This window comes from Amphiprion ocellaris, chromosome 3 (assembly GCF_022539595.1).
Source record: "Amphiprion ocellaris isolate individual 3 ecotype Okinawa chromosome 3, ASM2253959v1, whole genome shotgun sequence".
Lineage (NCBI taxonomy): Eukaryota > Metazoa > Chordata > Actinopteri > Pomacentridae > Amphiprion > Amphiprion ocellaris.
The window spans coordinates 4,554,966-4,582,064 of record NC_072768.1 but is presented as its reverse complement, the minus strand read 5'-3'; the positions used below and the strand labels follow the sequence as shown (position 1 = coordinate 4,582,064).

At 41.1% G+C, this 27,099-nt stretch overlaps 2 protein-coding genes across 6 annotated transcripts; one reads left to right on the top strand and one right to left on the bottom strand.

Moving 5' to 3' along the window:
* The first annotated feature begins 4,683 nt into the window (after positions 1-4,683).
* On the top strand, positions 4,684-22,745 carry LOC111563105 (ras association domain-containing protein 8). 4 transcript variants are annotated; one of them, XR_008601107.1, is made up of 7 exons: positions 4,698-5,040; positions 10,516-10,717; positions 12,461-13,254; positions 13,418-13,615; positions 14,545-14,689; positions 19,608-19,797; positions 21,703-22,745. XR_008601107.1 is itself a non-coding variant. In XM_023262033.3 (6 exons), exons 2-6 carry the CDS (start codon positions 10,615-10,617, stop codon positions 19,727-19,729), a joined length of 1,362 nt encoding a protein of 453 aa, XP_023117801.1. In that variant the 5' UTR covers positions 4,684-4,811; positions 10,516-10,614; the 3' UTR covers positions 19,730-21,544. The 4 variants fall into 4 exon arrangements, 3 of the variants coding, with proteins under 3 accessions (XP_023117801.1, XP_023117793.1, XP_023117810.1); XM_023262033.3 differs by lacking the exon at positions 21,703-22,745 and having other exon boundaries at positions 4,684-4,811; positions 19,608-21,544; XM_023262025.3 differs by lacking the exon at positions 21,703-22,745 and having other exon boundaries at positions 4,688-5,040; positions 19,608-21,544.
* Positions 22,746-23,669: 924 nt separating this feature from the next.
* bhlhe41 (basic helix-loop-helix family, member e41) lies at positions 23,670-27,099 on the bottom strand. 2 transcript variants are annotated; one of them, XM_023262107.3, is made up of 5 exons: positions 26,245-27,099; positions 26,078-26,144; positions 25,801-25,911; positions 25,589-25,700; positions 23,670-25,330 (listed from the first exon to the last, which is right to left on the bottom strand). In XM_023262107.3, exons 1-5 carry the CDS (start codon positions 26,304-26,306, stop codon positions 24,390-24,392), a joined length of 1,293 nt encoding a protein of 430 aa, XP_023117875.1. In that variant the 5' UTR covers positions 26,307-27,099; the 3' UTR covers positions 23,670-24,389. The 2 variants fall into 2 exon arrangements, with proteins under 2 accessions (XP_023117875.1, XP_023117884.1); XM_023262116.3 differs by having other exon boundaries at positions 25,801-25,908; positions 26,245-27,025.

Here is a 27,099-nt window from a genome sequence, read left to right as displayed (position 1 = left end):
TTTAAAGCTAAGGGTCGACTGTATTATTATTATATAGATTAACCTGACTAATTCAGAACTTAAGTTAAAAATATATACATGAAAAATATACATGAAAAATATATACATGAATATCTTTCAAATGGAAGGATTCCCTAGATTCCCATTTGATTTGGTTTTATTTTTTATATTTAGTTTTTAGTGTTTTGTATTTTCCATGTTCAATATATTTTTTGCTTGTAAAGTACTATGCACAACCTCTATGTATGACATGATGATTCATAAATACATTTGTTTGTTTTGAGGGACTGCCTCTCATCCCTTCCAAAACCATTATTGGGACACTCTCCAACTAATACAATAGCTTGTAGCCAAATACAGGATGTGTAAAAGAACATAAAAAGGCAAAACATTACTTTTACTTATACATCAGACACACTAGATGTCACTATTGGCTTCTTGTCTGGCAGTTCGATTCAGTTCAGTTTTATTTTTAAAGTGCCAATTCACAATGCAAGTAACCTCACAGCACTAAGACAACAATATTATACATCACATCATACAAAGAAACCACAAAAATCCAAACATTTACATTTGAGAAGCTCGTTTGTGACAGATAAATAAAATCTTTAACAGGAGAAACCTCCAGCAGAACCAGTTTCAGAGATGGTGGCCATCTGCATTGACTGGTTGGGTTGAGGGTTATGGATAGAAGATGTCAGTCCACAGAAAACAAAGAAAAACACATTACAGAACGACAAACACTGTGGAGGTTGGTGAGGCCAGTAACCACAGATCAGGACAGGACAAAACACAAACTACAGGAGAGAGAAGACACAAAGTCAGTGACATGAAATGGTTGCATATAAATGAATGAAAAGGGAAGTAGAGGACAGTTGGGGAGAGGTGCTCAGTGCATCATGGGAAGTCCCCAGCAACCTATAGCACCACAGCTAGTGGATATTTCAGACGCACCTGAGCCAGGCCTAACTATACACTTTACCTAAAAGGAATGTTTTAAACCTGATCTTAAAAGCAACGCTGCCTCTGTCAGACCACTAGTTGTTGTAATATTAGAAGATCTAAATAGCAATCATAAACCAACTTTTACATACTTTTTAATAGAATTTCCTTTAGTTAAGTGCTGCATTGTGTTTGTGAGAAATTAATGTTCATGATTATCAACATATCACATGATCCATTGTGATCACCAGTGCCACTAAATTCTAGGAGTACGTAAATTATAGACACTGTTAGTTTTATTGTCAGTTATAACCACCCAATTGCACTTTATCACCACAGATGTTTCTTGTGTTTGGTTTAAATAAAAGTATACTCTTTTTTTGTTAAACATCATAAAGTGTCTTAATAAGCTGTTCTGTCACAAGATGCTGCTACAACTTCTTCAGTTCACTTTTGCACCAGTCTAAATAACTGACTCTGCTGCTCTGTAGGAATGGATCTGAGGGATGAAACACTATTCTTACAAAAGAGATTCCCTCATTTGGTGTTGTACAGTGTTTCCGAGTATATCAGTCCAAAATATCCAATAGGTGTTCAACTGGCTTGAGATCTGGCGACTGCAAAGGCCATAACATATGATTCACATCTTCTCTATACTCATTCAGTGACCGTTTGGGCCCTACAGATGGCAGTATGTTGGAAAAGAAAACTCCCATCCGGACAGAAATGTTTAATGATAGGATAAAATGATCACTCAGAACAACATTCTCCCCAAATCACTGGATGTTCTAAGTGTTTTGATGAAAAATTAGCTTTTTTTTCCTTTAAATTGTCACCCATCTGTGTGTAGCTTCTCTTACTCTGAGGTCCTCTGGCAGGAGTCTGTTTCACAAGCTGTGGTGCATTCACTGACCACTGAAAAGCATGGTGATGGTGTCTCCCAGAATGTTCCATATCATGATGCATGAGATGATAAGTTTACCTGTTATTACACTGCATAAAAACTGCATTTGCATCAAAGCAGTCTTTTGCATTATAATTTAATCAGATTTGTGTGCTATGTAAATTTTTCCTAAATGAGTTTAAAGGTGGCTTAGGGGATGAAAATTAAGTTTTAATCTCTCTGTGAGGAATTTCAGCAGAAAAAAAGAAAATGTAAGGTCAAAATTAAGAAAGAAAAATGAATGATGAATGATAACAGAATCCTGTCCACATGAAACTTAGTCACCGCTCTCAAAGTAAAAACACACTACTGAATTTTTTAACAGTTTATTTTTTGTGTTAGTAGCAAAGGTTAATTTTTTGATCATCATTGTACAGGAGTTTGTAAGACTCAAACATTTCTTCCACTTGATCATTGATCAGTGTTGTCAGAAGTAAAAATAACATCCATGTCCAAAACTGTAAATGGTTATAAAATTAAAAAAAACAAACATATTTTACATTTTCTACATTTTCTGAGGACATATGTTGTAATGCGCATTTGAACTAACTTATTTAACTAAAGAGGGCCCCCCCCTTTTTTTTACAGCAGGCACTGCAACAAATCAAAGCAGGAAAATCACAAGTATACCTAATAAGACCAACAGTAGCTACATTTCACTTCAGCTTGGTGACTGACTGGAATGACTTACTGGTTTCTTTTAGAACACAAGAGTCGTGAAAGGTTTTGTCTGTGATAAAGGTCTGTACCACAGTTCTGACTATAATTTGCCAAAGAATACAACAGTAGTTATGGAAGTGTTATTTTTTCTGGCTTTACAGGAGACTTTTAGTGAAGCAATAATGATTTAGGCAGACTTGTTTTCTGAGAGCACTTTAATCTGCTCATGGAAACCCAACTGATTTCCAAGAGAAGAAAATAGTCTGATGTGACAGTTCCAGCTGGTATTTTATTGCAGGGAACTCTGTTCTGTCACAAGAGGGCAGTAAGCCTCCATTCATGCATGGTCCCATTGATTCTTGTTCAGATTTTTGCAAAGAGCGCATGCATCTATAAATTGTGTGTCAGGCGAATTGAAAATATTCTTTATTTTAAGTGCTTTTTAGTGCACAGTGACTGATTTTCATTAATATCATCCATAACATGCAACAAAAATTGTGTTCTACCAGTTTTAGATATTGTTCTACTATTAAGTTTGCATAATTTGGAAATGAAATGTTAATTTAACTTCAAGTAAGTCTACATTTACTGGGTGTGCCTTGGCACCAATGAAAATGAGGGTTGTCCCTTAATGTATTCTGTGAGGTTAGAAAAAAATGGACTGAAATGAATTTTTATATGACTTTTATTGAAGAGAGCATATCCCACTTAGTCTTTATAAGCCTACAGAATAGGATGTGAAATACAGTCTGTCAGTGTTCTTCCAGTGTAGTTAACAAATATTGTGTTCTACTGAAATTAGATATTTTTTTTTCAATTAAGCCTCTATATTTGGTCATTTAATACTGATTTAACATTATGTATGTCTGTATTTATTGTATGTACTAGGGTTGTACTTTAATGCGTTCTCTAAGGAATTAAAAGAAATGAAATAATTTTGAAGGTCACTCCCAATAAATTCAGAATTCATAACAGACAGTTGTATTGAGAGCATCATATTTAACATGGGTATGAATATATGGTATAAAATACAATATGTCAGTGTTTTGAAAATTATTTTAAAATTTATTGTTTTTCAATTATACTTACCATAAATTATGTTCTAATGGAATTAATTAATCTCCTTTCAATCAAGTTTGCATAATTTGCAAATCTGATGCTGTATTCACTGCATGTGCCCATGAAAATGAGGGTTGTACTTAGGGATAATATCGGTGGGCCAATATTATTGGACCGATATTAGCATAAAAATGTAATATCAGTCAATGTCGTTATCTTTTTTTTGCCTATCATTAAAACTGATAAAACAATGCCTGGATTTTGCTGGCATTTACCACTGTGCAAAAGATGACATCATTAAACTATAGATTCATGGAGGGAGAGAGAGAGAGAGTCTGTGAACTGCTGTTTGATACAGTTTTTAAAAATAAATATGGCATGTTTTCCGTAGCTTAAGTTGAAGTAGTTTTCTTATTTTGCACAGACAATGTTTACATTTTGGAAGCCTTGTTGCATTTGAGAATGCATCCAATGGGGCATCACAATAATGATGAGTTAATTCCATGACAGAAGATATATGATGCTACCTAAAATTAGTGAAATAGCCCACATATATCGGTATCGGTTGATATCGAAATCGGAAATAGAGAATTGGACAATATTGACATATCGGTTATTGGCAAAAAAGCCAATATCGGGCATCTCTCGTTCATTTTGATATCGTTAACCACTAAATTCATGGATACATGTCAGTACCCCAGGTAGAGTGCCTTTAGTTGCCTACAGAAAGTGATGTGAACTAAAGCAGCCTATGTTAGTGCTTTGGTTTCACATTTTAATTTTATATCTATATGTTGCAATTGTGTGTCATAGTTTAGAGGAATAATTTTAAGGCTTTTGTTCTAAAAAAAAAAAAAACACTCAAGTTGCTTCCATCACTTTCGCAAGGCCTGTTGACCGCAAAATCCTCCTTATCTGTGTGTTTTAGAACATCTTATCTAAATAACAGTGTGCATGGGGGCATCTTCCCTGTGTTTGGATGTCCTGGTCGTGTAAAAGTTAAGGCCTCTTGCTCCTCCTCCTCCCCCCTCGGAGTGTATTGCAGCTTTAAACAGTCCACAATGCCTTGCGGTGTCCCAGTTCCAATGCGATGTGTTTACCAGCAGGAGTAATGAAACGGGGGAGAGGGGCTTTTTCCGCAGCTCACTGGCGAGACGGCAAAACGCTGCGGACAGACTGAAAAACTTTCGGACGGCGGATTAAAAAGGTTAATTGTCTTGTTTTTTTGCAGGGAGGAAGGGGGGCGTCGGTAGCCTTTTATTCCGTTTCCCCCCCAAACGAAACGTGACTTTGTCGCAGTTCGTTGGAAGTGATTTACTGGGCAATGGTGAAGAAGCAGAACAGATTTTGCGGAATTCTCGCCTTCACCTGTGTTTTCCTCCCAAACTTCACCCCGGATAGGGAACGCTGACTTCAATCTCGTTCATACCCCGAAGGTAAGAGGGTTGTGTTGAGCTAATTGTGGCGACAGTTTGCGCCTCAGCTGAGCCTGCTGTAGTTGTGAGGCTGAGATAACGGAAACATTTGTGTAGTAGAATAGTTATGCGACTCTGTGAACCCACTACAGCCCATTATCGCCATTTCTCCTGCCTCGTCCTGTTAGAGACGAGCCAGATGTGAGTATTATGCCATTAGGTGCTTCTTTATTTAGTCTTTCTGGGTGTTTAGTGTCGAAATATGAAGCTTGTTAACCTTCGAAATAATATTTTTACCCATTTTACCTTCTCTCTTGTGATTCAAACCTTATTATCTTGCAGCAGGCTGCATGTTTTGGATGCTTTCACCTAAAATGTTGCCTCTTTTTCACACTTCCATCAGTTTCTGCATCATCTACACACATAGTGTTCAAGAATGCATCATTAATAATAACAAAATCTACATGTAAATCATTCACAGTCCACTCCCAGTCCTGTTTACCACCCACAGTTCAACCACCTTTAAGTGCAGCAGAGCCAACCTGTGGAGTTATTGCACTTGGACAAGCTTTTCTGTCTCCACAGTGTTTATTCTCTGTGATCCTGCAGGTCTGCTTACATGTAGAAATAGCACCATGTAATTTGGTGGTCCTTGTTGCATTGAGTCGTGTCCCAGCACCATGAAGACCAGGCTGGGAAAAACCACCTACAGACTGGGAGAATAAATACTTTTTGTGTGTGTTTGTTTGAGATTGCCATCCCAGCTGCTCCTGTAAAACCGTTCCACTTCTATAAATGCTCATATGCAAGAGTGTGATTCAGCACCGGATGATGTTTTCACAGACCGCAGTAACATGTAAAAATTGGCCACAGGCCTCTTGTTGCCCCGCTGTGTTGCTGCTGAGCCTCTGCCCTGCTGCAGGAGTCTGCTGCCTGCCCCGCTGGCTCTTCAAAGCCGGCCAGCAGAGCAGCGAATATGGCAAGGGAACAAAGGCGGCATTATTGCTGGCTGAACGTGCCGCCCAGATGTTCCAGATTCTGCCAGCGCTGACCTCCCAAATGGGGGAGGCAGCTTCAGCGCCTAATAGTTTAATATCAAGCAGGCAGGGGAAGAGAGAGGAGTGTAGCTCCAGGGCGGGGGCCTCTGGACAGCTCACAGGAGCTGTGGGTGTTGTATGCAGCGTGACTGGACGGGGTTTAATCCCAGACACCCCAATCTTCTGAGTGGAGTGGAAGCAAAGATTCTCAACAAGTGCTGGGCAATAGTTGCTCATTTTTGCCTTTTTTTGGGTTCCTTTGGTGCTTTGTGTTGTTGAGCAACAGTGGTAGTGTTGCTACTAAAAATCTTCACACACAAAAAGTGTAGAATGCAATATTTTCCTTTCTGCTAAGTGATTTTTCAATGCCTTATCTAGACGGAGTGGTGACCCAATGTTGTCTTTAGTTGCTTATTAATAAAATGTATCTGTATCTCAGGGATTTGAGCTTGTTCTCATGAAGCAGTGTTTGCTACAGCAAATTTAAATTAGTAAAATGTTACTTTGCTTTTTTTCACATTTCCCTCATCAGTTTTTTGCATCATCTGCATACATCTTAAGCCTACATGTTCAAAAATACATCATTATTAGCAACACAATCTACGTATAAAATCACTCACAGTTCACTCTGTCTAAAGCACTAAACTCCTCTTCACCACCTACAGTCTAAACACCAAATGTACAAGAACCAGCCTGAAGAGGAGTTGTGATTGGACTAGGTTTAATGTCCCCACTAAGACACTAAATTAGTATCTCCAAGCATCATAGATACTAATTTTTTGTTTGTTTTTCACAAGCATTATCTTGATGGTTGAGCATTTCATTGATTCAGAATGCTGCCGGCACAAGTTTGCTTAACTTCTGATGATTATCCAGCTTTACTAAACTTGAGATTGGATGCACTTTGATGAAGTGTCACCGCATAGCTGTTGCATAGCCGCAAAGATCACACAGCAGAAGGACCTGTAGCTGTCTTATCTCTTAGTCATGGCCCGTTGCATTCTCACAGCGCAGGAATGCATACCCTGGATGTTATCAGTTTCCACTCTACAGGATCAAGGCCTGTCTCTGGTCTTTACCATGTTCTGTAATGTTTACACTTGCAGAGGGCATTGTGTACTACACACTAGGCTGGCATATTTGTGATAACAACCTTCTTTATCTGGTTACCACTGCAAGAGCCTTAACTTTCCCATCTTGTCAGTGCATCTTAAATTAATGTCATAGTCTTGCATTTCCACAGTGATTTACGACCGGGCATTATGCTGGTAGTGCTTGATGACTATCTTGAAGAACTGAAAGGAAACATAGAGATTTCTCCAGTTTGTTCCAACCCAGTCACCACCAGCGCCTCCACAATAAACCAGCGTCTGTCTCTGTTACTCACAGAGGTCTATTTCACAACAGATCTGTTACCAATTACAGGCCAGTATAAATTGCTAGTAATTACATGCTACTCTACAGGGTGTGCAATTTGAATTAAAGTTTGGTGAGCAATAGGCAAGAAGGTTTGTGCACTAAACAAGACTGATGTCGCTCCAGTCTGAAAGAAGTATCCTATTGTCTTTAATTAACAGCAGCTGGGGGAGTTGTGGATGTCATAAAGCTTCTATTATAAATTAGTTTTAATGAGATACTGGATATAAATTCCTACACAATTACAATGGTTAAGCTTCTGTTCTTGGTGTAATGGCTGTATTGTTTTCCACCTTGGCGAACGATGGTTGGCAAATTTGGACAGGAACTGTGTAACTGCATCTAGTGCATGTGGAACATTGGTGTTTTTCCTCTGACATCATTTTTCTCAGCTTGGTTCAGTTGCTGCCCTGCAGGCCTTTTGCTAAGCTCAGTGTTGGTTTTGTTTTAATATAATGAATGCCCATTTTGTTTTTCTCAAATAACCCCTTCCTCAGCAAACTGCTAAATGGCATGGTACCCAGGCCAGATTGTGATGCCTGACAGATTGTAAACCCCTGAAAACAAGCAGTGCCATATTTGTGCTCCTACAGTAAAACCTCCTACCGTGTTTCTTTATGGTGTATGTTACTAAAGTGTAGTGGTTGTGTTGAAACACCCACAGGAGCATATGGTGTCTTGTTTACACCAGCAGCCAGTTGAAACCTTTTCCCTGACAGCTTGGTGTGCTCCTGTAGGTCTGGAGAATCGTCATCGGCAGCCGGGCAGGCAGGCTGCTCAGTGATGCTCCACACCTCATTGCTCAGAGAGGAATGCATCTTGACTCAGTGTTGCTCAACCAGTACGAGACTGAAGCAAATGTGAGCAGGCACTAAATTCATCTGGATTTAAGGTTTTTCCTGCAGCTGATCATCTCTCTGCTGAGCTTAAATAGAATTCAGAGAAATTCAAGTGCCCTTCTGTCTCATGAAATGCCTCTCTGGCATAAGACAGGCTGCACAAATCAGGAGGTGGGCATCTCCCCAGGCTGTGGCTTTGAAGAGCCAGAGGAATGGAGCTTGCAGAGCTCAGGATGGCACTCTGCCCTGCACCGCTGTGCTTGTATCATCAGTTGGGCTTTCTGGGTTAATGTTAATGAATACAAATGTTACAAGTCTGGACCAAAGCAAATGACATTTGTAAATGCCCCACTGAGTCTTGTGCATGGAAGAGACTTTGAATCAGCCTGCAACTGTTCCTCATGCCAGTGCAATATAGAGTATGCTGTTAGTCTTAAAGTGTAGCTATAGTTAGTAATTTTTTATCAGTTTCCCCTTTCCCCCTCTAGTATATCCAAACACCACCTCACTGGCTGATCTGCTGTGCCTGCTTTGCATCAAGACTCACTCACTGCCTATTACTGTTTCCACATCCTCTTGGAAAAAGGGTTAAACAAAATGGTGACAGCGTTGTGGGTCACTGCAGAAAAATCTTGCAGTGGCCATGTGTGACTATTTTCCTGTTCCTCTCCATCCTTCAGTCCTTTAATGCCATTTAAGGTCAGTCTGGAAGAAGGACAAAAGCACTTTCCAACCAGCTGTGAAAATGCCAAGAATAGAGCGATCCGATGACAAAGGTGACACTCGTACACGTACAGATGCACAGACTGTGCTGCTTGGAATAATACAAAATCACATACACAATTCACACTTAAATGAAACTAAGGTTTTGTTTCGTTTGTAGAATGAGAAGACAAATGATGGAAATTTTACAAAAAAAAATATTCAATAATCTTTTAAAGGAAATTATCAAGCAAAAATGCCAAACTTTTTTTCTTTTCACTTACTCAAATGTGAATTAAACTTTTTATGAAAGACTTGAGCTTTTGAATTGGCAAACGTGCAATTTGAAAATGCCACCTTGAACTTGTGATGGATATTTTAAACCTTTTTTGAAATAGAGTGAATGATGAGTTAAGTCAATTAATAGAATTAAAATAATGAAAACTTTGTTGCAGCTCCATTTGTTTGTCTCTTCATGGAGATGTTACCTTGCAGCACTGCTTGGTGTCTTGACCATATTTAGAAAAGCAATTGGTGGAGGGTAAGACAGGGTGGTGTGGATGACTTTGTGAATGTGGACAGGGAATACGTGGGCCGGGGGAGGAGTAATTAGAGGGAGGTTGGCGAACAAAAGGATCTTTTGACTCAGTAGTGTAGGTGCATTGAAGGTTAGATTTACCGAGAGTGATAGGGATCTGCAGAGATGCCATTCATTCTGTCCCTAGTGTTCACTGCCCTTGAAGAACATTATCAAGGATCCTTCCATCAGTGTGTATTTCATACAATGTGTTATTTTAGTAGTTGTTCATATTTTAATGGGTGCTTTGTAAATCTGATAATGACAGTTTACATTTGCACATCCGCATAGCTGATTTAGTTAATTTTTACATTGCATCAGTAGGAATGTCAAACACTTATTGACGACGACCCATCTCTAATATTTTGATCAAATTTTTGCTCATTGGGGGTATAATACATTCTGTTAGTCTCAAATACAGCCCATAACAATGTGTTACTGAACAGTTTTAAAGAACAGTGACATGAAAAACAAAACGCTACACTACTCAATTGCATTATGATTCTTCCGGGTCTTCCTTTTGTCTCTAATTACATTTTTGTTCCCTGTCTGTCTCTTTTCTTTTTGTGTAACTGAGTTAATCTTTCTGTTTTCACTGCTTCCATCTAATTCTCAATACAAAAGCAGGAACTGGGCTTGAGAATGTCTGCTGGCAGATTTTTCCTGCACCCCCAACAGACATGTACCTATTCATAGAGAAGAACAAAACAACAGTGTTATGGCCAGCTGGTCCTGGCATGTCTGGCTCTGAGTCTCCTTTCTAGACTGGCCTCTCCTTCACCTTAAGCTACTGCTAAAATACCTCTCTGCATTAATTTTTTCTGCTAAATTCACTACTGCAGGCATTGCCATAGGAGCCTTTAAGTTTGGCCTTGAGCACATCCTGACTCGGTGCTTCCTGTTTTTCCTTGTGTTTCCTCCACAGTGAATTAGCCAGAGGGGCTTCAGCTACTCTGCAGCATTACAGCCTTCAATAATGTTGGGGCCAACACACCACAACCGGCCCCCTCGCTTCTGACCCAACATGGAGCTCAAGGTCTGGGTGGATGGAGTCCAGAGGGTTGTCTGTGGGGTCACTGAGGCAACCACCTGCCAGGAAGTGGTGATTGCTCTGGCCCAGGCCATAGGTAAATGATTGCCGTCTTATAAAAGCTACGATAAGCACATTTGAGATGCAAGCTGCCATTTGACCTTTAAGAACGTCCTGGTATCTTTCCTATAAGGAAAGTCCCAATGTCCTGATTGTTTTTTCTTCCCATCTGAGTAATTTAATACTTAGCGTCTGCTGATACCCGATACCATTTTCCTTGATAATACAAGCTGTAAGTTTTGTGGATTTGCTCTTTTTTTAATACTGTAGCAACCAGAGGAGGCAGATCTTTAAATACTGGCAAGCAGAGAGCATTGTGAAAGTATAGTTAGTAATGGAGCATCATGAGGAAGCCTTCTGTGAAGTTTAATGACACCCAGCCAGCACACATGTGGTAAATTAAGCTGAGATCAGCTAGGTAAGTGTTCTTATATCCTAGTGGTGTCAGAAGCAGTTGTTTTTGCAGCTTGTTTTATGTGCCCATGTAACGGTGGATGTCAACAAAAAATAGGGTTTTGCTCCTTATCAATAATGAACAATATTTAATTGCAAAAATCCTGATCTTGGGATCCTGTGCAGTAACTTAGGTAATAGGAATTGGGCAATGCCATACATAGTCAGTAGCTGCGTCATGTTATTTGCCAGGATTTATATCAATCACCCTACTTTGTGAAATCAAAGGATTACAACTGGTGTTTGAAGATGTAGATAGTTGACTAGTAACACTAAAACTCTGTCTTTGAGTAAGGCAACAGTATCATGTACACAGTGATTGTGTACAGACACTGAACAACCCTAATTCATTCAGTGTACTGCAGTGCCTTCACTAACCCAGAACTGTAATCTGTGTTTAAGTGTCTACAAAATATCAGCCTGCCTTTTATTAACTGAATAGAAGTCCTTATGAAGTAAACAAATCCTGCCTACAGGTTAAGCGCCTGCTGAGATACAGTGGGTCACAGGCTTTAGTGGTGCTTTCTTGGATCTAAGCACACCCTCTTTCCCATATGGCTCCTTCAGGAATGGGGACACTTGAGCATACTGTGTTGACATCACTTCCCACAAAGCACGGGGTAGGAGGAGGGAAAGTCTGACTCATCTCTCAGTCTCCTGCCAAACTGAGAAAGCAGTGCTTCTGAGCCCCTTCCTCTGCCTTTTTTAGATTAAAAACACACACACCATGTTAAGTGATCAGGCACTAATTTTGATTTGGCATTATATGAGCATTTTCTGTCTACACACTACTGCAAGTATTGTGTCTAGGTTATCTTTAAACAGCATAAGGGAATTTTTTTTTATTAGAGTCCCTAAATGAAATGCATTGAAATAGTTGCTGTACAGCGCTAAAACCACTGAATAATAAGCCGACACTGGAGATCTGTGCAGCTTACATTCTCTTTCGTCTGATTAGCGGTATTCTGTAGCCTGCATTTTCTGTATGTTATTGTACATATGAGACTTAAGGTTTTCATTGCACTTATAAAAACACTGTAAGGTGTTTTCAAAAACCAAATTCTGACAAGATGACATTTTAAGTCTTTGAATTTTGTTGCAGCCAGAACCATCACTCCCAAATGAAAGTTGTTCTCCAACATGTTATCTAAACTTTTTTTTATGCTGATAGTGTATCACGGCTGCATTTTTCTAAGTTTTTTTGGTTTTTCTTTCCTCTGAGGCAAAAAGTACTGAAAGTATCTCTAATTAAGCATCAGAATCTTTGCAACTTGACACAACCCTCTGTTTCAAATCATGTTTTTCTAAATGTCTCGCTCTCTTACAGGTCGCACTGGGAGATACACTCTGGTAGAAAAATGGCGGGACACAGAGCGCCACCTCGCCCCTCATGAGAGCCCCGTGGCTTCTCTGAACACCTGGGGCCAGTATGCTGGTGATGTCCAGCTGATCCTGCATCGCACCGGCCCTTCGCTGACCGAGCGACCCCCTTCAGAAGGCCCACCTCTCAGGGGCCCTGAACGCGGGCTGCATCGTCAGAGCCTCCCTCCACTTGCAAAGCTACGTCATCCAAACGATCGCTCCCTCCGCCGCCGTGAACCACGCCGCAAGTCTCTCACGTTCACCGGTGCACCCAGAAGCCTTAGGGAGATACTGAGCGGGGGCCACATCGGTGAGGCCGAGGCCAAACGAAGACTTCTTCTGGGAAACGGTGGGAATCATCACCATGCTGGACCAACCATCGGGAACACGTCTCCTGGTCTGTGGGCCTGTCGCATGGAAGATCTGGTCAGACTGGTCGGTCTGCAGAGAGAGACTCTAAATGTGCTGGAGAAGAAGCTGGAGGCCTACGAGGCTGAGCTTCAAGTCTGGGCTGAGGGGCGAGGGGGGCGAGGTGGAGCCTGTCCTGGGGACCCAGGTGGAGTGTTGATAGAGGAGATCCTGAGGCTAGAGAAGCACCTGAGAAAGAATGAGGTGGAGATGGAGGAGGAAGAGTTTTGGGCGACAGAGCTGCAGATTGAGCTAGAAAGTGAGAGACAGCTGGAGGAAAGGCTGCAGGAGCTACGTGGGCGTCTGCAGGGCTGTGAACTGGAAATTGAAGAAAAGCTGGCAATGGTACAGGTGTGCTATCTGTGGGAGATTTTCGTGATATTGAATTTTAGAAAAGCAAGATTTGTTGTTCATCATGGCTGTTGTGGTATCGCAAACTTTGTGATGTTTGTGTATTGTAGTAGATGTATTCGCTTCTTTACTCAGCTGTTCAGCCTCTTTTTTTTCCCATCAGGGTGTCGAGGTAGGCCTGGAAGAGGAGAAGCTGCAGAGAGAGCGGCAAGAGACCCAGTGGGTCAGCGAGGCAGAGGCTCGGGCTCAGGTCCTCCGGGTCAAAGCAGAATTAAAGGCCCAAGAAAGACAGGCTGTCCAGCTGGAAAGCAGCTGCAGGGCTGTTGATCGGTCAATTGGACAGAACAGCAAGAAACTGCAGGTGAGATATATGCATGCACCAGAGTAACCTTGATTGCCCTGAGATTTTTAATAAAATGTTGCTGCAGGGTGATGTAGTGGTAAGGAAGACCATCCATCAGCAAGAATGCATTTAAGCATCTGTCCTCCTAAGTCATCACCTACTGGGATGCTGAATCGCTGCCAGTTTAAAGGGAAACTCCACTATTTTTTGTCTTTGTTTTTACACATCAAAGTCTTTTTTGTGATTTTGCTAGCACATATGTAAAAAAAAATAAAAATAAAGTTGTATGAAGCCTTCTGGGGCTCCAGAGGACAAAACTTTGTGCAAAATCTGATAAATGGAATAGAAGTTTGAAAATGAAACAACTGTGTGGGTGTGGACTTACCAGATCTCTGTAGTGTGCTCCTCGTCTCAGTTTAAGGGTACATTAGCTGCTACTAGAATAACTCAGCCCACTCTCTGACCAAACTACCGGTGCTTGAATTGCATTGCGGCTTTGTTTTGACAAAGAACACATGGAATACAAAAAGACAACATCTCTGCTTGTGTGGCATATGATTTTTTTATTTTTAAACTTTCCATCATGAGGCACATCATGGTTTAGAAGGGAAGTGCTAAATTAGTGCACTCTAATCAGTGAGTGTGAGCTTCAGTCAGTTTAAAATTTGTAGAATTTAATACAATTTTTGTTCTTTTGGTGAAAATACCACTCATGAGGAAGCAATAAACAACAAAGCTCTGCAAGACATCTTATGTGTTGATAGTAACCAAGAGTGGCCAGTGATGAGTATGAGTATTTATTAGAAATAGCATTATATGCTGGACATCTAAGTATTCAAACACAACCTTATATAATTTCCACCCATAGAAGTTAATCCGTGTCAAGCTCCTAGTAGTGCTTTATTGTCCTCTGAAGAATCATTTTTCTTTGTGCTGTTTCGCTGAAGGACATGCAGCACGAGCTGGAGCAGCTGACCAAGGAGCTGAGGCAAGTTAACCTGCAGCAGTTCATCAAGCAGACCGGCACCAAGGTCACGGTGCTGCCGGCTGAACCCACTGAGGATGAAAGTACCCACAGCAGTCACAGTATAGGTAATGAAATTTAGTTTTAAATACGATTGGATATTTATTTGTATTTTGAAAAATGAGTCAAGGATCAAACTAAGGCTGCATGTTAAGTATACGCAGTTGATGACATGGGGTCGCTTAAGTCTATTTGTTCTGAACTGGTGTGACCCAAGACAGGAGTTCATTGTATGTCAGACTGCAGCATGTTTAAGAATACATTTTCTTTGACTCAGGCGGCGTATGACTTATTTTTTATTAAATTGCAGAAAGTGCAGTTTGTGTTTGAGTCTGGCTGTGCTTTAGTGAAGTAATTCTGTTCCATCACGGCGCTTATTATTCTTTTGCCTCATGCCTCAACAGCCTGCTGTGACAAAATAATCAGCCATGTTTTCAAGTGCGTGTATGTGTGTGAGATTGCGATACAGAAAGTGGGGAGAAAATAAGGGTAGTTAAGAGCACAGTATTAGTTTCATCTACTTCAGTGCCAGTTATTATCTCCATGCCAACAGCTCCCTGGATACAGGCTGACCTGGCGTCACTCATTCACCCAACTTCTTCTGTCTGCCTTCACTTCTTCCACCGTACTGTCCCTCTATCACATTCTCAGCAGAGGAGTGCACTACCAAGCAAGATTAATGAGTTAACAAAGTATTTTGAGCCTAAAACTAAACTTTTAGTGTCATAAGGTGCCGCTTTGTTACTCTGCTATTAGTGCTGGGCGATATGACGATACATATCGTGAGAACGATAGAAAAGTGTCTTAACGTTCCATTTCTCTTCTATCGTTTCTATCGTTTCTAACCTAATTTTATCAATTATTTCAGCAAATATATCATTAAATAGCCTGCGACAATTGTATTAGTGTTTTCTTGTCACTATGCATACTATAAGTTTATATAAGTGAAAATAAAGAAGAAGAAAAAAAGAGATTTTTCGCGAAGAAACTCCGTCTTGTGGTTTTTGCGACATGACGCTGCTTTACGTTCTTTGATTCTCACGCGTTTGCGACACGCTTTACGTTTCTTAACTCATGAGTGCTGAGCGATGGACGCGCAACAGGTAGGGCTGGCCCGGATAGCAGGTGCTTTCAATATTGGAGTTGCTGGGCTGCTCCTCTTCTTCTGATTCTTCTGGGACTCCCTCTAGGGCATTGCCAAGGACACTGTTCTCCATCCTGGCAAGCTCCAGTAGGGACTTCCCACACAGGAATAAAGCCTCACCACACTCATCTGCAGTGTCCCCCATATCTCTCAGCCAGATCTCTCTGTTCGGATCTCAAAATTAATATCCGCATACCTCCATCGGACCAGATATTCGGGTCCAGCCCTAGCAACAGGTTAAAGTTTCATGGAGAAAAGTAAGCAATAAAATTTTTGTCAAACTTTTCAGAGAATAACTGAGGACATACTTTATTGTGGTATATCGTGATATATGTCGTTATCGTGATATAAAATAATCCATATCGTGATATATGATTTTTTCCATATCGCCCAGCACTACCTGCTATATCACCATGGCAACTTATCCTGCTCAGCTAACCTGGTCCAGAGCAGGTTATGTTCAGAGTTTCGGGTTTAAACAAGTTGAAAAAAACGTCAGTCTTTCATCAGTTCTTTTCCTAACAATTTTCTATGAGCTAAATGGATACTTAGCCGAGGGAATATGTTATATCTGCAAACATGATGAGCTGTATATTAGTAGTCCCACTAATTACCCCACCAAGGAACGGAGCGGAGTTATGTGACGATCGACGTATGTTTGTCTGTCCGTCTGTTATTCCGTCTATGTGCAACATTACTCAAATATGGACTAGCAGATTTAGATGAAATGTTCAGGGAAGGTCAGAAATGAGACAAGGACCACCTCATTAGATGTTGGCAGTGATGCGGCTTATAATCTAGATCCACGGATTTATTAAATATTTCTGTTTCACTGCAAGATAGATACGGCGTCAATGTAACTATCACAAGTGAACTACAAATGAACAATTGATTAAATTGTGGGGGTATTTCTAAGTCTGTGTTTGACTTGGGTCAAACTAAAATGATTTCCATGTATCCTTCATTATGGGACAGTGTCAGATGTAATTCCACTTTTCAACATCATGTTTAAATGAATAAGTTTAAAATATAGCCTGAATGTGCAGCTGCTCCACTAGAAATAAGCAGCTGCATTGAGTGTGCTTAAGGCTAAAATAAATATATTAACCTACATAATTACCGGTTTCCTGCCAGCATTTCTTTCTTGCATCGTTTGCAGTAACAGTTAATTTTACTGTTATTAATTTTAATATTCGTCCTAGTGCTCCAAAAACACAGCCTGTTTCTCTATACTGAAGTATGCAGCCCAGGACTGGTTCAAATGATGCGTTAAATACCCCCTTTTATCTTACCACTTAAAGAGTCTGTAGCAGAAAACCTGCGTAAACAGAGAAAGTTGATAACAACTGTTTGGTACCAATTATGTCTGGAGTTTTAGGTTTTAGTTGAGCCAGTTTACACAAAGAAGGCCTGACTATGCCAAACTTGCTTCATAGTACAGCCCTCTGTTCTGTGATGGGTTCATGTGACCAAGCATCCATCATCCTACAGGACACCAGCAGAGAGCTGACACCTAAACAAAGAACACTAAATGAAAGAGCAATGCAACAAAGAGCTGTGCACTACCAGCATGGCCACAACTATCAGCAAGCTGGTTATTAAAAGCTAAAATAGCACTAACCACCAGTTGGATAGAATACTGCTTCTGCAACTTTGTAATTTTTACGAGCAAAGAGCTGGATATTTAACTTTCAAACTAAGTTTATGGGTAGAAACCAGAATGTACAAACTTAAAAAACAAGCTTGTAGGCAACACAAATGTATGTGAGTTAACGCTGAAGTGTAGAACCATCGTCTACCCCATTCTGACAGTGAGAGGAATTACAAACCATCAATCGCTTCCTTTTTTTAGACTGTTACCTTTCTCTGAATGCCGACTTTCTCGTTTATCTGGGGCATCACAAACTTTTCTTAGATGCTTCTCTGGATTTTCTACTTTCCTCCTAGTTACTGCGGCCTACTCAATCTCTGTCACTACTGTAGCTCCCCTCTTCAACTCTGGAAGACAATCATTGCTGATTGATTAAAATGCAACTGCTACCGGTGCACCAGTGCAGGAATATCACCACAGATACTGGATTTAAAATTGTGATATACTATCAGAGGGACATACCTGAAACTGATGGACTCATTTGGCAAGGACTTGAATATAATTTGAGTCAACTTATTAGTAAAACTGCTGTATTTTACCTTTAAACCCATACTTTCGAGCAAGTGTGGTAACTAATTTTTAAAAAGCAGTTGTTATTATGTAAATGCAGGAGGATGTGTGATCCAAAAAAACATAGCTGATTTAATTTTATCCACCGTCCCAGTCAAAGGAGTCACCTTGTGCAGCGATACACCACTTCCAGCACTGTTATCAAGCTTGTAATGCTCCCTGGAAGTACCGTTATGTAAAAATGTCAAGCACTATCTGCTGTGGGCAATGCTCCACGGTGTCAAGAAAAGCAACCCTTCAACTTGATTTTCATTTTGGCGTGGAGGAAGAAAATCGCAGGGAACCACATCTGATGATGAATACTGACGATTGTGTTGTTGTGGCCAAAAAAGCCTATGAGTAATCACCATGCTGTGAGGAGCAAGCAGTGCCTTTCGGCTTTACTACTTTGAAAACCTCTGTTCAGTCTCTGGGTCAGAACTGAAGGTCAGTGATGATCCTCAGCAGGACAATTGGCTCATCCCAGCTGTTGACTGACATGCAGTTTGATGTTTGCTCTCTGTCTTTGGAGAAACTGCAAACCGCGGCCTGCCAGTGGCCAGAAAATCATGTGAAATCCTGACTTATGAAAGTTACTGCTTGCACCTGCTCCGTGACTGTGCTGCACAATAGGAACTAACGGACTCTGAACTTTTTAATCGCACCTGGCATGTTGGATGTCATGTTTGACTTGAATCTGTTCTAATTAATGAATTGTGTGTGTTGTGTGAAGAAGCATTAAGAGGAACTCACCTTAGTTAGTGTCATCTTTTAAGCTAATTTGCATTTTTTTAATCAGAATTTATAACAGCAGTTAACACAATCTAATATCTGAGCAGATATTTTTCTTACTACGTTACAAGCACTCACTTACAAGCATCGTTAAAAGGCTGGGTCTCTTAATTAGACTTCATGGTGATGGTTTTCAATTATGGAAGGTAATAATTGAGTGTTGATGATTTTGTCAGAACCGTACAGTACGTGTGTAGATCAGCAAGAGGTTTTGTGCCAGGCCATGAAATTCACTGCATTGGCTGATTCTCTGCATAGCTCAGTTGTGCCCTCTGGTGGCACTGAAGGAAAAGTACATCCCATTGCAACGTGCTGTATGGCTCTGTGCTGTTTTCTGTCCAGGTGATTAATCGGAAATTGGGAATTGCATAGGTTTTAATTGGATTTTCAATTTTTAAAAAGCTTGTTTTAAAAGCAAGGTAGAAGAATGAGTGTAGTTATGATTAAATCTGTGATATGCAGTGTGCCCAAATAGCTTAACTGGTTGAGCAGGTGACCCATGAACAGGAGCTGTAGTTCCCCATGCTGCGGCCTGGGTTCGATGCCTGCTCACGGCCCTTTGCTGCAGGTCTTCCCCCCATTCTTCTCCCTACTTTCTTGTCTGCCTCTTTACTAGCCTGTCAAATAAAGCCAACAAAAGGCCAAAAAAACCAAAAACTTAAAAACAAACTGTGAAATACAGATTAGTGCAAAGTTTTGAAATACTTTTAATCAAAAATACGTAAATACATTTTAAAAATTAGCTTTCTACTACACTTAACAGTCTTTGGTTGATAGAATTTGTGACATTTTGAAATATATTTATATAATTGTTTCCCATGTGCCTTTCTTTCACATGTTTCCTATTCAGATTTAGTTCCCCTGACTGGCTCACTGAAGCGCCCCGTGTCATCGCACTCCATGTCCGGTCACCTCCGGGTCCTCCAGAGTCCCCTCAGCTCTGGCCTGAACCCAGAGGGAATTTATGTGTGAGGCGCTTCTGCTCAGAGGGAACACATCTTGTTCCCCATCAAGAGCCACTTTCACTCCAGAACTGATTTGTAAGTGGATATCTTAGTACATGATGCCTCCGTAGCACACTACTATGCACTGTTTTTCCAATTCGCCGAAGGCAACCTTTATTGTGAAGACTGCATCTTTATATGGAAGTCATGGAGCACTTGGATGAAAGAGAATGAAAGATGGTTAGAAGCTGTGGTGTGAAAAAACAATGAACAGGGCAACACAACCATGTTACATGGTGCAATGTCTCTGAAAATGTTTCTTTCTAAACATCAGGCCTTTGTGGACTTCCTTTATAAACATATCCACTTAATGTACTTTTACTCACTTTAGTACCTGCTGAATGATTTGTATTGTTTTCTCCCTAGCATCGTGATTGAACCTATTGCCTTTTGAACAGTATTCTTGAGAATCTTGCTATGTGAATCTATGAATTGTATCTCTGAAACCACATGTAATTTCTCCAGCTTAATGACTGGTTCTTAAATACATGAAGGATCCACTTGTGTCTGTAGTAAAACGGTGAAGAATCTGTTGTTTTTTGCAAATCATATCATACGTGCTCTGTTTGCTCAAGTTAAAACTATGCACAAATGGTTAATAGTTTTGTTACTGAAGAATGTTACTGTCTGTAGATACCAAAATGATGGCTTACTGTAAATACATTTTCTTACTTTTGAGCTTTATTTAGTGAATTAGTATATTTTATTACAAGGCGGTGCATTTGCAGTTACAAAAATGCAATCCCTCATTCCCGTGGTAATATCTGCATACTGAAAGTGTTAATTATCCACTTAAGCTGATTTTTTTTTTTTGTTTAATTACTACGCAGTATATTTTTACCAAATGTATTATGCTTGTTTTTCTTAAGTATCGTGTGGCCAAAGATTAGCAGGTCTTGTTGCATGATTGTGTTGTCCGTATATGAATGTGCAGAGCACCCACAGCCCAGTAAAATCACTTAGTTGAATCTAAAAACGGTGGCATGTAATAATAGAATGAATAGTTACAGCTACAGCGTGCATTAGAGAGTGAGTGAGACGAAAATGACTTGTGTGTGTTTGTCTGCATGCATGTGTCAGGTTAGTTGAGGTATGAGGTTTTAGATTAACTATGTGTTTGTGATTACAGAAATGTGAGTCTATCTGTTCGTGTGTGTGTGTGTGTGTGTGTGCGTGCGTGCGTGTGCAGAGTCTGAATAGCCAAGGTATGAAACCCTCTTAGGCTGTAGTTCAGCTGCTAATCACATCAAAGTGCCTTATATTCATTCCACAGTTGGTGTATTCGAATAATGTACAGTGAAGCTTTAGTAGGGACATTGAAGGAATGATCATAGCCAGTTTAGATCAAATGTCAGTAGATATTAGTGCTGAACGGAGAGAAATGGCAGTAGCCCAGCAGCAAAGAGGAAACTGCAATTATGTTTTTTCTATTAGTGTTTTGTAGAAATGTCACTGGAAAGAACATTATTTTTTCATGCTTTCCACTTTGCTGCCGTATTATTGCCACCTCAATACTATGTGCTGTAAAATGTATTAACATTTGATTTCTATCTCGTCATGCAACACATGTATACTGTAGTTTCAATCAGTACTGTCACATAGTTATGGTCACTGTTTACAGCTGCATATCTTCTAGAGAACTGTAAGATGTCGATTGTACATAACCTGTTTTTGTTGTTTTTTCTTGCCTTAATATACTGCAAAGTGTTGACAGATATATGGCTGTAACAGGCTGCTGATATGACATGGATTGCATGGTTCAATAAACCATCTGACAACATTAGACGCGTCACAACTGGTGCTTAATGTAACTGAAGGGAATTCGTACTGTAGTTGTTGTATGTTATGACTTTTCACCAGTAGGTGGAGACATTTACTCAGTAATGGTGGAAATATGGGCAAGAAAATCCACTAAAGTCTGTTTTTTTTTTTTTCCCGCAGAAGAATGGAAAGAGAAGAAATTCAAATCACTTATGTTCCTTGACTTCCAAAACAAGCTGGTATGGCTGGTAAAACTAAGCAAAATACATTCGCCTGCACTTTCACGTTATTCCAAACCGTTTGTAGAACTTCAGAAAGCAAAGTTAAGACAAAATATGTGGAGAGAGAGTCTTATTCCACCACTTTATTAGACTTACTGAAAAGTGGTTGCACCTATATGGCAACATGCATACTATTCCCAAACGTTAAAAGGTTCTGGCTGACTGTAACTAGACGTGTATGTTGCCAGTATACCTAAAAAACATAATGAGACATTAGAGCAACATGAGTGTTATAATTAAGCGCAAAGATTAAACTGATATTACAGTAAGCCAGTGAATTTCAACAACAAAGACTGGATTTGATCCTGCTTAAGGCTTTTGACAAGTTGGGAGGAGCCCCTTTGTTTTTCATCAGCCTGCACAGACTGACTGTAATCTCTCTTCATCACCCTTTTATCACATGACATTTGTTTAAAGCCTCAGCTTACTGTACATTCTTCTGCTGTGACATGTCAGCTGATAATAGTGTAACAATACCTTCTGTCTACTGAATTTACAGCATTGGTGTTCATGTGTAGCCTGAACCCTCATTCTTGTGTCTGTAAAACTGTATGTTTTCATTTGTGTTGTTTCCCGTGGCCTAAATATTACACTTGTAGGTATTTTTTGGTGAAGATTACGTGTTTACTGGCGTGTGAGACTGTGCGAACATACGGTGTTTGTGTAGAATGAGAAGGAGCCTGCAAAGTTTAGTTTTTGATGTTTATTTTACAACTCATCAGCAATAATTTAGAACAGCATATGTGTAAAGCATTAACGAAATGTGCAACAGTTGCTCAGTTAAATCTTTAAAAAAAAATCCATAGACTTCTACAACATTGACAAAGACATGTATACTTCATGGTATATTCACAAAAAAAAAACTATTTACAAACGCACATGCCACTTTATAGAACAGTTGATAACAGATCGAAAAAAAACAGCTGAGGAAAAACTACAAAAGCAATGTAATGTATGCAAAATACGATGAAAATCATCTGCCTATTCAGTCACATGTGAAACTTAGAAAAGCAGAACAACACTACACTGAGGCTGAGATAAAGTTCCTTAAAATGGCATTGACCGTGGTTTCTTTCCAAGTTTTGTCTGCTTTTCAAAAAGTAATGTTTTACATAATGATAGCATAAAACACAAAGTCCTGACTCGCCTGATGTGTAATGGAGGAGGGTCTTCAAATCTGATTATGATCTTTTCTCCCCCTGTAAGAGCTAGAAATAAGCAGTGTTTTGTAAAATGGAAGGAAATGACTTAATCACCACTTTACTGCATGAAATCATCACAAAGCATCTGGTATCTTCTTCACTTTGATGAAATGGATTTTTATATCAAGACAACGCAACACAATAGAAAGGTTCAAAGAGAACTACAGTGGTTGACTTTCAGAAATGATAAGGTGACAGTTTGGGGCAGGAAGTCGGCGGGGTTGGGGGGGGTAAAAGCAGAAAAAAGTGCACTTAACGTCTGAAAGAGTAAAGATCATCCTACATACAAACTTTGAACAGCTGGGAAAATACAGGTACATTCAATATCAAAGCTCTTTAAGGTGCTATCCTACAATGTTTCCTGGAGGTACATGAGGTCAGTGCATCTCTGTGCAGAAATGCTTCAGTCGGGGGGAGGAGGATGTACAATATGCTGGTCAAGCAAACCCTTATGAATGAAGGGTTTTGTATCTCCGTTATTCGTTATTCTCAGTGATTGATTTATTTTTGTCTTTCCACACAGGGACAAACAAGCAAATTAAAGCAGAGTTTTGTAAAGATGAGCTGAGGGGAACCAGGCACAACACCTGTCCCATGATCTGAGTTTGTGGTTGTTAAAGTAGCAGTTTTTTCAGTTTTGTTTTTTTGTATGGAAGAGACGCTCTGTGTGTGTGTGTGTGTGTGTGTGTGTGTGTGTGTGTGTGTGTGTGTGTGTGTGTGTGTGTGTGTGTGTGTGTGTGTGTGTGTGTGTGTGTGTGTGTGTGTGTGTGTGTGTGTGTGTCTGTGTGTGTGTGTGTGAGTTAGAGGAGAGGGGGATACCATTCATTTCTTCTCAGGAGGGACATTAATGTGCCTCCCAATAAGCCTACCCCAGCTGGGGATGAGGTACTGTAGGCGTAACACTTCCAGGAGCACTTCTTTTATAGGCCCATTTAGTGCACATTTACATGTTAATGGATCAGACTATCTTTCTGGTAACAATATTTACAGTCAGAGTCAGAGCCAAGTTGGTCATAATCTTGGCAGAGGTCAGTTGCAACTTCATACATCCAAAAGTGACTCATTGATTGGGATACTGCGCACTGTTGTAGTACTCAAAGTTTTTTTTTGGCACCAATGCTGCCATGTCAAAATATTTTTTTTATCAAAGAGGATTTTAAAAAAATCCAGCACAACACAGCCGTGTAGTGTCAATCATTGTCGATAATCATTCAGATTGTTTAATCTATCAGAAGTGCAAAAGGCACACGCCGTCACAACTGTCCCCTGTTTTCGCCAAGATACTGTACACGAGAAACTCTCCTGTGGAACCCCTAGTCTAATTTTAAAAAAGAAAAATACATAAACTCCTCATCAGAATGCACAGAAAGGTAACACAGACTAATTAGCTCCTCTGACAGGCTGAAAACTGCTCGTGTGGGCTGTTGGTGCCATCTTGGGACGCGTCACCCACGTCACCCTCTCCTTCGTCACTGGCGGGACTTTCCTCTCGCTCCTCGGGTGAGCCCGTCTCGGCCTCGGGTGACCCCTCAGCGTCCGGAGAGTCCTTGGACTGAGGAGAGGCTCCAAAGTGCGCAGACAAGCCGGGGAAAGCGGCAGCAGCAGCCGCGGCCGCCGCTGCCGAGGCGTGTGCGGGGTATAGCCAGGGGAAGGGGGACGCAAGAGCAGCCGCCGCCGGGTACATGTACTTTTCCATGTTGTTTTTGTCGAAAAAAGGCATATAAGACGCTGCAGCCGAGGGGTTGATGAAGTAGAAAGGCATGCAAATCGGTGTCTGCTGTCCCACACTGCTTATTCCCATCAGAGAGTTCATAAACGCCAGATCCGGCCTGGTGGGGTCTGCGCCCCCCAACCCGTTCCCAGGCCAGCTCATCTTTGATTTCTTGGCAGCCCGATCGTCTCCAAACTCTTGCTTGATCTTCACCGCCTTTTGTCCCTGCGCGTTACTGCGTTCACATTCTTTATCTTTGCCATCGCTCTTCTCAGCCTCGCCCCCGTATCCACTGTCCGTGTCTGTGTCGTTCTCGTTAAGCTCTCCGCCCTGGGTCCTCTGGATGACCGGGACGCAGTTCGCTTGGCTGTCAGATTTCTGCCCATCCTGTGCGTCCCCGACGGGCAGCTGGTGCTGGAGCAGCGGCGGCGCGCCAGGTTGGAACTGCGCCAGAACCTTGTGAAGGTGGTTGATGAGCTGCGCGCACCTCTGCTCCCGTGCCGTCCAGTTCTCAAACTGACTCAGGTACTGCAGGACCTCTTTGGCACAGGCCTGGAAGCCGGAGTGGAACGCGTCCAGATCTGCATGAATGGAAGATTTCATCGATCGGTCCCCTGCGAAGTTCAAAGAGTAACAGATCATTATTCGGTAAGGTGCAGCACATCATAGCCAGACAGGACGAAGCCTTTCAACTGCACCTTTGCATCTGTGCATGATGTAAATGTGTTTGTGTCTATTCTTGCACATTTTCTGCTCTTGTAAACACAGATATGCAACCAGTTTACTCAAACAACCCAATTTAGCTGAAAATCACCAAGAAGTGCAGTTCCCTCCAAAAAATCGTTAATAAATCTTTTATTTGTTCATCTTACCATTCTGCAAAGCAATTATCTTCTGGTGCTGCTGCTCAGTGACAGCAGTTAGTGCGTTTAAGTGTTTCAGTGTTAACTCCAGGACAACTGCTTTCTCCAAGTGTCCGAGCGTCTGTGGAGAAAAACACAAGGTTCAGTTGGATGTTCGAGAGATCTCAGTCATGTAAAACCATTCGGTAAAAACTTTTAGTATTGCAATGCCATGATCTCACCGAAAGCTTGAGATGTTCGGGTAACAAATCCTTCAGCTGGCCAATACATTCGTTGATTCTGTCTCTCCTCTTCTTCTCTATCAACCGGTGGGGTAACTTGTATGCATCCTGCTGGTAACAAAAAAATAACAATAAATGCTTGTGTGAAGGGTTAAAAGTTACAGAATGCTACTTTGAAAATCTGTTAAGCATAAAATGTTGGTTTAAATGAAAATTAAATATTAGAATTCGTATCCAAAAATTTAAAAATTAAAAAAAACAAAAAAACGGCGCGCACCTTGCCACCATCCTCTCGTTTGATCCCTCTTTTGGATTTGCACATATAGAGAGAGGGGTAATCCACCCTAAAGTGAAGAGGGAAACGTGTCCGATTATTCATCAGGCTGTCAGCACAGTTAATCGGACACAGTTTGACAAGAGTTTGCCCAAAAAAGCGACACTCACCCTAAGAAATCTGCGTGCTCCATGAACTGTCTGTCCTGTAAATGCGGTATTCTTTCATCCATCGCTTCTCTGCTGCTGTTTCTCCGCTTCTGAGCTTCTTTGGGGGAATGTTTGTTGTTCCACGACCCACACGCGGACGGCTGAAGGGGAGACGATGCGCGGTGCGTGTCCTCCGGTGGAGCTGCGCCTCAGACTGATGTCTATAGTTCCCTGAGCTGCCACTTTGCAACAGCCGTCGGCTCTGTGGTTAGAGCGCACGCGCGCCTCCGGTTGGGAACAGCTTCCTACTCACGTGTAGGCTGCACCAGCACAAAGTCCGGTAATTAGACCTTGTCTGTGTTGGAGCAGCGATCGCCGCCGTCCCTATAGCGATCTAGTCCAAACCGTTTCTGACCCGGAAACGTGATTCGTGCGCAAAAATGTAGCGGAGAGGCGAAGACACGCGTGGAGAGGGAGCAGGACAAGAATCCACAGATGCAGCTGCAGCGTCTAACATTGCGGTCTCTAAAACTTCGCACCTCTTACTTAATGTGCAAGTGAAGCTCTGTCCGAGTGAGACAGAAACTATCCTGCACAGTTTGGAGGGAACAGCTCTGCCCCTCTTGCACCTCTAGGTCTTTTTTTTTGTTATTGTTGCTCGCTGTTTGGAACAAATCGTTAATCTCTGCAAAACTGAGCTACATGCATGCAGATCTTTAGTGCAGACAGGGAGGTTAATGTGTCGTGAATGCAGAGCGTAAACACCAGCCGACCTCTTTTAAGTATACAACGTGTCTGCGCTTTTGCGCGTCCGTGTATGTTGTCGAGGGCAGGGAAACCTACTCGTACATCAATCGTCCAAAGCTGCGTTGTCAG